Consider the following 14,825-nt stretch of genomic DNA (forward strand, 5'->3'; position numbering starts at 1 on the left):
TATCTGATATGTCATTTGCAAATATCTTCTCCCATTCTGTCAGTTGTCTTTTGGTTTTGTTGACTGTTTCCTTTGCTTTGCAAAAGCTTTTTATCTTGATGAAGTCCCAAGAGTTCATTTTTGTCCTTGCTTCCCTTGCCTTTGGCGATGTTTCTAGGAAGAAGTTGCTGCGGCTGAGGTCGAAGAGGTTGCTGCCTGTGTTCTCCTTTAGGATTTTGATGGACTCCTGTCTCACATTGAGGTCTTTCAACCATTTGGAGTCTATTTTTGTGTGTGGTGTAAGGAAATGGTCCAGTTCCATTCTTCTGCATGTGGCTGTCCAATTTTCCCAACACCATTTGTTGAAGAGACTGTCTTTTTTCCATTGGACATTCTTTCCTGCTTTGTCAAAGATTAGTTGACCATAGAGTTGAGGGTCCATTTCTGGGCTCTCTATTCTGTTCCATTGATCTATGTGTCTGTTTTTGTGCCAGTACCATACTGTCTTGATGATGACAGCTTTGTAGTAGAGCTGGAAGTCCGGAATTGTGATGCCGCCAGCTTTGCTTTTCTTTTTCAACATTTCTCTGGCTATGCGGGGTCTTTTCTGGTTCCATACAAATTTTAGGATTATTTGTTCCATTTCTTTGAAGAAAGTGGATGGTATTTTGATGGGGATTGCATTGAATGTGTAGATTGCTCTAGGTAGCATTGACATCTTCACAATATTTGTTCTTCCAATCCATGAGCATGGAACGTTTTTCCATTTCTTTGTGTCTTCCTCAATTTCTTTCATGAGTGTTTTATAGTTTTCTGAGTACAGATCCTTTGCCTCTTTGGTTAGATTTATTCCTAGGTATCTTATGGTTTTGGGTGCAATTGTAAATGGGATCGACTCCTTAATTTCTCTTTCTTCTGACTTGTTGTTGGTGTATAGGAATGCCACTGACTTCTGTGCATTGATTTTATATCCTGCCACTTGACTGAATTCCTGTATGAGTTCTAGCAGTTTTGGGGTGGAGTCTTTGGGATTTTCCACATAAAGTATCATATCATCTGCAAAGAGTGAGAGTTTGACTTCTTCTTTGCCAATTTGGATGCCTTTGATTTCTTTTTGTTGTCTGATTGCTGTGGCTAGGACTTCCAATACTATGTTGAATAGCAGTGGTGATAGTGGACATCCCTGCCGCGTTCCTGACCTTAGGGGGAAAGCTCTCAGTTTTTCCCCATTGAGAATGATATTCGCTGTAGGTTTTTCATAGATGGCTTTTATGATATTGAGGTATGTACCCTCTATGCCTATACTCTGAAGAGTTTTGATCAAGAAAGGATGCTGTACTTTGTCAAATGCTTTTTCTGCATCTATTGAGAGGATCATATGATTCTTGTTCTTTCTTTTGTTAATGTATTGTATCACGTTGATTGATTTGCGGATGTTGAACCAACCTTGCAGCCCAGGGATAAATCCGACTTGGTCGTGGTGAATAATCCTTTTAATGTACTGTTGGATCCTATTGGCTAGTATTTTGGTGAGAATTTTTGCATCCATGTTCATCAGGGATATTGGTCTGTAATTCTCCTTTTTGATGGGGTCTTTGTCTGGTTTTGGGATCAAGGTAATGCTGGCCCCATAAAATGAGTTTGGAAGTTTTCCTTCCATTTCTATTTTTTGGAACAGTTTCAGAAGGATAGGTATTAATTCTTCTTGAAATGTTTGGTAGAATTCCCCTGGGAAGCCATCTGGCCCTGGGCTTTTGTGTTTTGGGAGATTTTTGATGACTGCTTCTATTTCCTTAGTGGTTATAGGTCTGTTCAGGTTTTCTATTTCTTCCTGGTTCAGTTTTGGTAGTTGATACATCTCTAGGAATGCATCCATTACTTCCAGGTTATCTAATTTGCTGGCATAGAGTTGCTCATAATATGTTCTTATAATTGTTTGTATTTCTTTGGTGTTGGTTGTGATCTCTCCTCTTTCTTTCATGATTTTGTTGATTTGGGTCATTTCTCTTTTCTTTTTGATAAGTCTGGCCAGGGGTTTATCAATCTTGTTAATTCTTTCAAAGAACCAGCTCCTAGTTTCGTTGATCTGTTCTACTGTTCTTTTGGTTTCTATTTCATTGATTTCTGCTCTGATCTTTATTATTTCTCTTCTCCTGCTGGGTTTAGGCTTTATTTGCTGTTCTTTCTCCAGCTCCTTTAGGTGTAGGGTTAGGTTGTGTACTTGAGACCTTTCTTGTTTCTTGAGAAAGGCTTGTATTGTTATATACTTTCCTCTTAGGACTGCCTTTGCTGTATCCCAAAGATTTTGAACAGTTGTGTTTTCATTTTCATTGGTTTCCATGAATTTTTTTTAATTCTTCTTTAATTTCCTGGTTGACCCATTCATTCTTCAGTAGGATGCTCTTTAGCCTCCATGTATTTGAGTTCTTTCTGACTTTCCTCTTGTGATTGAGTTCTAGTTTCAAAGCATTGTGGTCTGAAAATATGCAGGGGATGATCCCAATCTTCTGGTACTGGTTGAGACCTGATTTATGACCTAGGATGTGATCTATTCTGGAGAATGTTCCATGGGCACTAGAGAAGAATGTGTATTCCGTTGCTTTGGGATGAAATGTTCTGAATATGTCTGTGAAGTCCATTTGGTCCAGTGTGTCATTTAAAGTCTTTATTTCCTTGTTGATCTTTTGCTTAGACGATCTGTCCATTTCAGTGAGGGGGGTGTTAAAGTCCCCCACTATTATTGTATTGTTGTCAATGTGTTTCTTTGCTTTTGTTATTAATTGCCTTATATAATTGGCTGCTCCCATGTTAGGGGCATAGATATTTACAATTGTTACATCTTCTTGTTGGATAGACCCTTTAAGTATGATATAGTGTCCTTCCTCATCTCTTATTACAGTCTTTGGTTTAAAATCTAATTTGTCTGATATAAGGATTGCCACCCCAGCTTTCTTTTGGTGTCCATTAGCATGGTAAATGGTTTTCCACCCCCTCACTTTAAATCTGGGGGTGTCTTTGGGTCTAAAATGAGTCTCTTGCAGACAGCATATCGATGGGTCTTGTTTTTTAATCCAATCTGATAGCCTGTGTCTTTTGATTGGGGCATTTAGCCCATTTACATTCAGGGTAACTATTGAAAGATAGGAATTTAGTGCCATTGTATTGCCTGTAAAGTGACTGTTACTGTATATTGTTTGTGTTCCTTTCTGGTCTATGTTGCTTTTAGGCTCTCTCTTTGCTTAGAGGACCCCTTTCAAGATTTCTTGTAGGGCTGGTTTCGTGTTTGCAAATTCCTTTAGTTTTTGTTTGTCCTGGAAGCTTTTTATCTCTCCTTCAATTTTCAATGACAGCCTAGCTGGATATAGTATTCTTGGCTGCATATTTTTCTCATTTAGTGCTCTGAATATGTCCTGCCAGTCCTTTCTGGCCTGCCAGGTCTCTGTGGATAAGTCTGTTGCCAATCTAATGTTTCTACCACTGTAGGTTACATATCTCTTCTCCCGAGCTGCTTTCAGGATTTTCTCTTTGTCTCTGAGACTCGTAAGTTTTACTATTAGATGTCGGGGTGTTGACCTATTTTTATTGATTTTGAGAGGGGTTCTCTGTGCTTCCTGGATTTTGATGCCTGTTTCCTTCCCCAAATTAAGGAAGTTCTCTGCTATAATTTGCTCCATTATACCTTCTGCCCCTCTCTCTTTCTTCTTCTTCTGGGATCCCAATTATTCTAATGTTGTTTCGTCTTATGGTATCGTTTATCTCTCGAATTCTGCCCTCGTGATCCAGTAGTTGTTTATCTCTCTTTTTCTCAGCTTCTTTATTTTCCATCATTTGGTCTTCTATCTCACTGATTCTTTCTTCTGCCTCATTTATCCTAGCAGTTAGCGCCCCCATATTTGATTGCACCTCATTAAGAGCCTTTTTGATTTCTACTTGGTTAGATTTTAGTTCTTTTACTTCTCCAGAAAGGGTTTCTCTAATAACTTCCATGCTTTTTTCAAGCCCAGCTAGTATCTTTAAAGTGATGATTCTGAACTCTAGATCTGACATCGTACTAATGTCCGTATTGAGTAGGTCCCTGGCAGTCAGTACTACCTCTTGTTCTTTTTGTTGAGGTGATTTTTTCCGTCTTGTCATTTTGTGCAGAGGAGAATAGATTAATGAGAGAACAAAATGCTAGCAGGGTAACAACGTCCCCAGAAAATATACTCTAAACAAATCAGAAAAGACCTGAAGCAGTGGGAAAAGAAAGGGAAAGAGAGAAAAAAGAAAAAGAAAGAAAAAAAGAAAAAAGATAAAGATAAAGATAAAAACAAACAAAAGCAGAACAAAACAAAACAAAACAAAAACAGAATGTGATCAAATATGATCAGGCTGGTTTATAGATCAGTGCCACACACTAGATTTTGGGTGTATTTTGGTCTGTTAAACGAAAGTCCCTCCCAAAATTTTAAAGAAAGAAAAACTTATATATGTACAAAAATAAGGGTTGATATGATGAAGGGATGGAATATGACTGTAAAGATGGAAATTATAAAAGATTTTAAAAAAGGATTTGATAAGTTGTTTGAAAAAAGAAAGAAGAGGATTAAAAAAAAAAGAAAGAAAGAAAAAAGGGAGAGAATGTGATCAGGCAGGGGAGTAGAAAAAAACCATACACTAGAGATTTAGAGTATATTTTGATCTGTTAGAAGAAACTATCTCAAGATTTTGAAGAGAGAACAACTGATATATATATGCCAAAAATACGGGTAACTACTATGAAGGGATAGAATATGACTTTAAAAATGAAAAATAAAAAATGTTTTTTTTTAAAAAGGGATTGATAAGATGTTGGTTGAAAAAGGGAAAAAGAAAAATTCAAAAAAAAAGAAAAAAAGAAAAAAGAAAAAAAGACAGTTAAAAAAAATAATTAACTTTGAAAGACTAAAGAATCATGGTAAAAAAGCCATGAATTCTATGTGCAGTATTCCCCTAGCGCTGGAGTTCTGCCGTTCTCATTGATCGGTAAACTTGGTCTTGGCTGGCTGTTCTTGCTGATCTTCTGGGGGAGGGGCCTGTTGCCGTGGTTCCCAAATGTCTCTGCCGGAGGCGGAATTGCCCCGCCCTTGCCGGTCCGGGCTAAGTAATCTGCTCGGGTTTGCTCTCCAGAGCTTTTGTTCCCTGCAAGCTTTCCATACAGCTTTGGAGGCGGAGAGTGAAAATGGCAGCCTCCCAGTCTCCGCCCCGGAGGAGCCGAGAACTCGGGGTCCCGCTCCTCAGCGAGCCCCCAGAGAAAAGCAGTCAGTCACTCCCGTCTCCCCGGTCTCCGGCCACACTCCGCGCTCACCCGGCCTGTGACCGCGCCTTTCTATCTGGCACCCGACCCCGGGTGGAGTCTCCAAACCCAGCAGATCCCCGCGGTGCGCTCCCGCACCTCTCCTCCCGGGGGAAGAAGGTGAGTCTCCCCGGATCTGCCGCTTGTTGGGTCCCTGCTGGAAGAGCAGTGGCCCGACTGTGCCGCGGATCACGGTTTATGGCAACCCCGAGCTGAGAGCCCGCTCCTGGGCTCCGTCTCTGCAGCCGGCTTCCCTGCTCCGATACCTGGGAGCTCTGCCGCACTCAGGCCCCCCCGGTCTTTCTGTGACCCTGAGGGTCCTGAGACCACACTGTCCCGCGAGGGTTCCACCCCCCACTTCGCCACCAGAGTGACGTCCCTCAGTGGAGCAGACTTCTAAAAGTTCCGATTTTGTGCTCCGTGGCTCTATCACTTGCCAGAAGCGGCCGACGGAGGCCCCTCCCCCGCCGTCTATCCTCCCGAATAACGCCTTGGATTCACTTCTCCGCACGTCCTACCTTCCAGAAAGTGGTCGCTCTTCTGTTCAGAGAGTTGTTGCTATTCTTTTCTTCGATCTCCTGTTGAGTTTGTAGGTGTTCAGAATGGTTTGATCCCTATCCAGCTGAATTCCTGAGAGGAGACGAAATCCAGGTCTCCTACTCCTCCGCCATCTTGCTCCGCCCCCCTATTCCATTGTATATATGGACCACATCTTCTTTATCCAGTCGTTGTCTCAAGGATCGGAAGAATAAAAACTGTTAAAATGTCTATGCTGCCAGAGCAATCTATACCTTCAACGCCATCCCGATCAAAATTCCAATGGCATTTTTCAAAGTGCTGGAACAAACAATCCTAAAATTTGTATGGAATCAGAAAAGACCCTGAATCGCCAAGGAAATGTTGGAAAAGAAAAACAAAGCTGGGAGCATCACGTTGCCTGATTTCAAGCTGTATTACAAAGCTGTGATCACCAAGACAGCATGGTACTGGCACAAAAACAGACACATAGACCAACAGAACAGAATAGACAGTCCAGATATGGACCCTCAACTCTATGGTCAAATAATCTTCGACAAAGCAGGAAAAAAAATGCAATGGAAAAAAGACAGTCTCTTCAATAAGCGGTGCTGGGAAAATTGGACAGAAAATTGGGAGAAGAATGAACTCAACCATTCTCTCACATCATACACAAAGATAAACTCAAAATGGATGGAAGACCTCAATGTGAGACAGGAATCCATCAAAATCCAGTAGCCTCTTCGACATCAGCCACAGCAACTTCTTTCAAGACACGTCCCCAAAGGCAAGCGAAACAAAAGCGAAAATGAACTTTTGGGACTTAAGATAAAAAGCTTCTGCACAGCAAAGGAAACAGTCAACAAACCAAAGAGGCAACCCATGGAATGAGAGAAGATTTTTGCAAATAACACTACAGACAAAGGGCTGATATCCAAGATCTATAAAGAACTTCTTAAACTCAACACCCAAAAAACCTTGAGTATTTTTTTTTTTAAGATTTTATTTATTCATTTGAGACACAGAGATACAGAGAGAGAGAGAGAGAGAGCACGAGCAGGGGGAGAGGCAGAGGGAGAAGCAGGCTCCCCGCTGAGCCAGGAACCAGACACGGGGCTCAATCCCAGGACCCTGGGATCATGACCTGAACCGAAGGCAGATGCTTAACCATCTGAGCCGCCCAGGTGCCCCAACCTTGAGTATTCTTAAAAGAAACTGTACCCTGTAGGAGAAAGTAAAAGCTGTGCTGCTTTCCAAAGGGAGATATGTGGCTAGACTGGCTCTGGTCTTTTCTTAAACCTATCAAAAAATCTGCACACTAACCTAAAACACAAGTTTTTCTCCTTCCTACAAGCATAACTTAGTTTTGGGTTAGCTAAAGTATGCTTAACTTCTCTCCTTGACTTCAGTACTTAAGAATATAAATCAATAGCCAATGTCAGGTTATTATGTCTCAAACCACAGTCTGAGTTTTTGAGTTACCTAAGAAAATCTGCTCTTTAAAGTGTCTTCCTTCAGGCATATTTCTCAATGCCTAATATTTAAAACACTTTTCAATTAATCAGCACAGTTTTCCCCATGGAATCAATATGACATCAGATAATATTTAATATCTTTAGAAAAATCCACTTAGCTATGGATTACAATTGTTTTACTATAAATCGTAAGAAATACCTTTTGTAATAAACTGAAATAAAAATTTTGCTCTAAAGTGAGTTTATATAACTCTGGTTGTGGTTGTTAAGAGTTATTATTTTAAAAATCGCTGCAGATCTTATCCAATATACATTCCTTTGGGGAAAGAGAGAGAAATAGTGTTCTTGTCCTTTCAGAGTTTACAAGCCATTAAATGATGCTGGACTGGGGTAGGACCTTCTTTTTCTAAGCTGTGAATCTGTTGATAGCTAAATCAGTCCACGTAAGAGAACAAGCAAAATAGCAAGGTGATAGAAGAGGAAGCAAAACTGAAAAACAACAAATAATTAGACATGACTAATTGGCCACATGGCATCCCACTAATTCTACTTAATATTCCTCCATCCTTAAAACAGATGACATTAAACAAACAATAAGTAACAATTTCTTATTCTATTACTCTCAGGATCTATACACAAAGACAAAAGTCTCATCATGTACATTACAGAGTTTGTAGAATGTGGAACATGTGCTCCTTCTTTCAGAGTTGTTTAAATACCAGTCAGTAAATATTTATTAAAGAACATGCTGTGAAAAGACTGTGCTAGGCAATGGGGAAAATAAAAGGAGGCTTAAGACTCTTCTACTTTGAGGTATTTATAATCTAATTGGAAAGGTAAGATTTTCAAGAAGAAAGAGGAAGGGAGAAGGTAGGAGGGAGACAGGAGACAGAGAGAACTAACATAATGTAACATATTTATTACAAAACATTATTCATTGCTAAGTTTTGTAGTCAAGATTAAAAGCGATATAGAGATTCAGAAAATTAATTAGAGTTTGTGAAGCTGAAAATATCTTCCCAATCTCTGAAAATTCTTGTACTTTTATTTCCCTGTAAACAAGGCTATTAAATTCCATTTCATCAAATCTTGTTGTTAAACTTACATACTTAATTTCACCTCTAGACACACAAGTACTCTTTTCCTTTCTCCTCTTTGCTTACTTATACTTCAGTACTCATTTCTTTTGGGAAGCTTGTCTTTCTTCTTTCCCACTGTCATATATACATTCTCTTTCTCCCTCATCTCCCAGATGAACCTGGCATATGGTAGCAGTTGCAGATGGGTGCTTCAATAGCACCCTGTGTGTTCTTTGTCAAAAAAAGTAATTGTAGTAAAATCTGATAAATGCCATCGATCTTTCTTGCTAGACCATAAGTTCCAAGATTGCAGGTAACATGTTTATTTTGATTTTTACTCTGCTCCAAGCATCTAGCATAATTCCTGGCTTAATAAGTATCTTCTGAATGAACAAGAATGCCCATTACAAAATACATTAAAATGCATCCTGGCCTTTAAAATAATCAATATTCAGAAGAAAATATCAATATAGTCTTCTAACATACCATTTGAAGGGCTGAAAGTTCTTCTTTTAGTCGAGAAATCTGTACATTATACTGTTTCCTTGTGCTTGCAACCTGTAAATTAAGACATGTATAAATTGTTTAGGTTCTCAAAAAATGATTAATACCCAATAAAAATATTTAGGATAATAATTTTGATAAAAAATAAAATTGTAACTCTTAGGTCATAAAAAACAAGCACTTTTTCATGTGTCTGTTGGCCATTTGGATGTCTTCTTTGGAAAAATGTTCATATTTTCTGCCATTTCTTGATTGGATTATTTGTTCTTTGGGTGTTGAGTTTGATAAATTCTTTATAGATTTTGGATACTAGCCGTTTATCTGATATGTCATTTGCAAATATCTTTTCCCATTCTGTCGGCTGTCTTTTGGTTTGGTTGACTGTTCCCTTTGCTGTGCAAAAGCTTTTTATCTCGATGACGTCCCAATAGTTCATTTTTGCCCTTGCTTCCCTTGCCTTTGGCAATGTTTCTAGGAAGAAGTTGCTGCGGCTGAGGTTGAAGAGGTGGCTGCCTGTGTTCTCCTCTAGGATTTTGATGGACACATCCAAATGGCCAACAGACACATGAAAAAGTGCTCAATATCGCTCGGCATAGGGAAATCCAAATCAAAACCTCAATGAGATACCACCTCACACCAGTCAGAATGGCTAAAATTAACAAGTCAGGAAATGACAGTTGTTGGCGAGGATGTGGAGAAAGGGGAACCCTCCTACACTGTTGGTGGGAATGCAAGCTGGGGCAGCCACTCTGGAAAACAGTATGGATGTTCCTCAAAAAGTTGAAAATAGAGCTACCCTATGACCCAGCAATTGCACTACTGGGTATTTACCCCAAAGATACAAATGTAGTGATCTGAAGGGGTACGTGCACCCCAATGTTTATAGCAGCGATGTCCACAATAGCCAAACTATGGAAAGAGCCAAGATGTCCATCAACAGATGAATGGATAAAGAAGAGGTGGTATATATATATACAATGGAATATTATGCAGCCATCAAAAAAAATCTTGCTGTTTGCACTGACATGGATAGAACTAGAGGGTATTATGCTAAGCAAAATAAGTCAATCAGAGAAAGACATGTATCATATGATCTCACTGATATGAGGAATTCTTAATCTCAGGAAACAAACTGAGGGTTGCTGGGGTGGTGGGGGGTGGGAGGGATGGGGTAGCTGGGTGATAGACATTGGGGAGGGTATGTGCTATGGTGAGCGCTGTCAATTGTGTAAGACTGATGAATCACAGACCTGTACCTCTGAAACAAATGGGGGGGTGGGGGGATGGGTTAGCCTGGTGATGGGTATTAAAGAGGGCACGTACTGAATGGAGCACTGGGTGTCATATGCAAACAATGAATTATGGAACACTACATCAAAAACTAATGATGTAATGTATGGTGATTAACATAATAAAATTAAATTAAAAAAAATAAGCACATGGTATATTAAAGAGTCAAGACTTTACCATGATAGTGGAGGGAGAGTGAATTTCTATTAAAGTTTACCATATTAGGAGTGAAAACTAGGAATATTTCAAAATATTTACTAATCTCTTTAAAGATAATAACTAAAGCCATTACAGGTTAACATAACATTTTTTATGAAAAATAAGTACATTTTCCAAAACTGAAAATTTTTTAGAAGAATGGTATTTTACATTTTTGCAAATTTCCTTAATGCCTGGCTCAACAGAAGACAGCCAGATTCTCATATCTACTTCTATGTTCAATCTGTTGTATTGTTGCATATCATCTGCCTCTGGAAAACAACACTATACACTCATGAGAGAATGAGTATGAAAAAAGCAAAGAGTAAACTCTAGGTATGAAAGTTAGGTTTGACCTTGCAGACTCTCTGAACAACACTTTTTGAGAACTCCTGCCATAGAGCAAGTCAAGAGAAAAGCTGAATTACACACTAAAAATGTAACTAATAACTTTTAAGGCACTTTTGTTTTATAAACAGAAGAATATTTTTATATTGCACATATTTCAGTACTAAGTAAATCACTTTGTGAGGAAATCTCTTATTTGAATTAACATTTAAATTACTTTAAAAACAGTATGATTTATGTATACAGAATATTTTGAAGAATTAGTTACATCTCATCAGGATGGCTCCTATGACATATATTTTTCTAATAACTACTCATGCTTTTTAAAAAGACCACGAGGAATACTGATACGGATGCTATGTCATCAGTAAACATGTATGATCCAAAGAGTTTTGGAAATTTTCTAGGATCTTATAAAATAGATTATTTCCAAAACATGAGGTAAGTCTTCTTTAGAACATTTATAACACTGACATATTTTATTAAACTGACATATATTTTATTTGGTTAATTAATACGAGTTACCTTTCTGAAGACATGAAAAACATATGTGGGTCCCTCTGAGCTTTATTTAGATTTTAATTTGGTGCAAACTTTGCCTATGAATAATTATACGAAGGATCAATCCATCCTATTTATGGATCAGTGATAATCACAGTTAGCATTTACTGAGGTCTGATGTGTGAGGAACCGTTTAGAGTGCTTATTTAAGTGTTATTATCTCATTAATTCTCACCAAGAATCTGATCAAGTAGTTACTATCCACATTATAGATGAGGAAGATTAAGGCACAGAGAAATAAAGTCATGGTTTTCAGAATATAAAAATTTTAGTTCCTTTAAGTGCAGTCATGTCTGTCTGTCTCTCACACAAAAAATGTTTTTAGTATCTAGAAATGATGCAGCTAGTATGAGGGTTTATGACCATAGTAGTAAATATATTTTGAAATATTTTTACCGTAATGCTGATAAATTCAGTGAATTAACCTATTCATACTTACTAAAAAGACTGTGTAGGACTACTGAAACTGATGGGTATCATCAGTAAAATCCTATGCTGCAAAGGTCACAGAAAATATTTTAAGGTTAGTATCTGATAAAACACAATGTAAATCTTCTTATGTGAGCAAATACACATATTTGAGAGGCAGTTTAATGTGGTTGGGGTTCAGAAGTCTGTATGGGAACTAAAGTCACCTCTCTTACCCTAACCTCACTTTCTTTATGTAAACATTTTTTTTGATAATTTATGGATAGTAAGGGTACTTATAAACCAAATAGTAAGGTAAATTACCAAGAGACAGAAATAGAAAAGGCCAATAATGGTGCAAATATTGCCTAACTAGATGAATATAATTTTGATCACAAATTTTAAGCCATGATTTAAAATCAAAATGAAAATAAAATGTTATTTTCACAAATTAAGTTTTACTTGTTTGAAAGAGATCTGAGAAAAAGCTATATCTGTATTTTAAAGAAATAAGCTATGGTCATATTTTGTTCGGTTTTACAGCCAGAACATGAATATGTGACGATTCATTATATTTACTTTGTTAATAAAAAGATACTTCTGAAGTCATTAGACATAAGTAATCCCCAATTCAACAGATTAATTCTACATATTTGGAGGACATGTCAAATTATGATAAGTGGGGCAATTATCACCAATACGGCTGAAAATTTTTAAACAAAAACATTAAAAAATATATTTTAAAAATATAAATGGATATAAGGAGGATATACTACATGCTCTATAAGATATTATATATATAGTTTATTTATATATAGTTAATGAAAATAATACCTACTCTTTGAAATTCCACATACTGCAGAATTATAATATGTAGAAAGAGAAAGGTTCCTCATTATTCTGTCTTCTAGGCTTAGCACTATTTGAAGGTTGATGTATATATCTCCAGAATTTTTTGTTTCACAGATAACTACACCACATCATTAATAATTCACAATTAAATGAAAATTCAGAGGACAATGCTAAAAATAGTGTTTATCTCTAGGTAGTTGAATTGTAAGTGATTTGTAAGTTATTTGTTTTTTGGGTATTGAGTTTGATATGTTCTTTATACGTTTTGGATACTACCCCTTTATCTGATATGTCATTTGCAAATATCTTCTCCCATTCCATAGGTTTCCTTTTAGTTTTGTTGATTGTTTCCTTTTGATTATGCAAAAGCTTTTTATCCTGGTGAAGTCCCAATAGTTCATTTTTGCTTTTCTTTCCCTTGCTTTTGGAGACATGTCTACTAAGACGTTGCTGCAGCTGAGGTCAAAGGTTGCTGCCTGTGTTCTCTAGGATTTTGATGGATTCTTGTCTCACATTTAGGTCTTATTCCATTTTGAGTTTATTTTTTGTGTATGGTGTAAGAAAGTGGTCCAGTTTCATTCTTCTGCATGTGGCTGTCCAGTTTTCCCAACACCATTTGTTGAAGAGACTGTCTTTTTTCCATTGGACATTCTTTCCTGCTTTGTCAAAGATTAGTTGACCATAGAGTTGAGGGTCCATTTCTGGGCTCTCTATTCTGTTCCATTGATCTATGTGTCTGTTTTGTGCCAGTACCATACTGTCTTGATGATTACAGCTTTGTAATACGGCTTGAAGTCTGGAACTGTGACACCTCCAGCTTTGATTTTCTTTTTCAACATTATCTTGGCTATTAGGGATCTTTTCTAGTTCCATACAAATTTTAGGATTGTTTGTTCTAGCTCTGAAAAATGCTGGTGGTATTTTTTTTTTTAAAGATTTTATTTATTCGTCAGAGAAGCACAAGTAGGGGGAGCGGCAGGCAGAGGGAGAAGCAGGCTCCCTGCCAAGCAAGGAGCCCGATGCAGGACTTGATCCCAGGATCCTGAGATCATGACCTGAGCCGAAGGCAAACGCTTAACCGAGGCACCCAGGCGTCCCAATGCTGATGGTATTTTGATAGGGATTGCATTCAACGTGTAGACTGCTCGGGGTAGCATACACATTTTAATAATATTTTTTCTTCCAATCCATGAGCATGGAATGTTTTTCCATTTCTTTGTGTCTTCCTCAATTTATTTCTTAAGTGTTACACAGTTTTCAGAGTACAGATCCTTTATCTCTGTGGTTAGGTTTATTCCTAGGTATTTTATGGTTTTTGGTGCAATTGTAAATGGGATCGATTACTTGATTTCTTTCTTCTGCTTCATTGTTAGTGTACAGAAATGAAATTGACTTCTTTGCATTGATCTTATATTTCATGACTTTGCTGAATTCCTGTATCAGTTTTAGCAATTTTTTGGTGGAGTCTTTTAGGTTTTCTACATAGAGAATCATGTAATCTGCAATGAATGAGAGTTTGACTTCTTTGCTGATTCGGATGCTTTTTATTTCTTTTTTGTTGTCTGACTGCTGAGGCTAGGACTTCCAGTACTATGCTGAACAACAGTGGTGAGAATAGACTTCCCTGTCATGTTCCTGACCTTAGGGGAAAAGCTCTCAGGTTTTCCCTGTTGAGGACGATATTTGCTGTGTCTTTCATACATGGCTTTTATCATATTGAGGTATGCTCCTTCTATCCCTACATGGCAGAGAGTTTTTATCAAGAAAGGATGCTGTATTTTGTTAAATGCTTTTTCTACATCTACTGAGAGGATCATATGGTTCTTGTTCTTTCCTTTATTAATGTGGTGTATCATACTGATTGATTTGTGGATGTTGAACCACCCCTACAGCCCATGAATAAATCCCACTTGGTCATGGTGAATAATCTTTTCAACGTACTGTGGGATCCTATTAGCTAGTATCTTGGTGAGAATTTTTGCATCCATGTTCATCAGGGATATTGGTATGTAATTCTCCTTTTTGGTGGGGTCTCTGGTTTTGGGATCAAGGTAATGTTGGCCTCATAGAAAGAGTTTGGAAGTTTTCTTTCCATTTCTATTTTTTGGAACAGTTTCAGAAGGATAGGTATTAATTCTTCTTTAAATGTTTGGTAGAATTCCCCTTGGAAGCCATCCAGCTCTGGACTCTTGCTTGTTGGGAGATTTCTGATTACTGCTTCAATTTCTTTGCTGGTTATGGGTCTGTTCAGGTTTTCTATTTCTTCCTGTTTCAGTTTTGGTAGTTTACATGTTTCTAGGA

General features: G+C 37.8%; 1 protein-coding gene across 8 annotated transcripts in view; it reads right to left on the reverse strand.

The window, feature by feature from the left end:
• The window catches only part of SCLT1 (sodium channel and clathrin linker 1), a 202,189-nt gene that overhangs the window by 81,081 nt on the left and 106,283 nt on the right, over nt 1-14,825 (reverse strand). For 7 of the 8 annotated variants that reach the window (XR_013446457.1, XM_078069232.1, XM_078069234.1 and 4 more), the window contains one exon: nt 8,850-8,921. The exons of the other annotated variant lie outside the window; for it this stretch is intronic. Coding sequence is in view for 6 of the 7 variants with exons in the window: in XM_078069232.1 (XP_077925358.1) it covers nt 8,850-8,921 (72 nt within the window). In the remaining variant the exon portion in view is untranslated. The remainder of the gene's footprint in view (nt 1-8,849; nt 8,922-14,825) is intronic. 8 annotated transcript variants of the gene reach the window in all.

The sequence above is a fragment of the Halichoerus grypus genome, chromosome 3 (assembly GCF_964656455.1).
Source record: "Halichoerus grypus chromosome 3, mHalGry1.hap1.1, whole genome shotgun sequence".
NCBI classification, from domain to species: Eukaryota; Metazoa; Chordata; class Mammalia; order Carnivora; family Phocidae; genus Halichoerus; species Halichoerus grypus.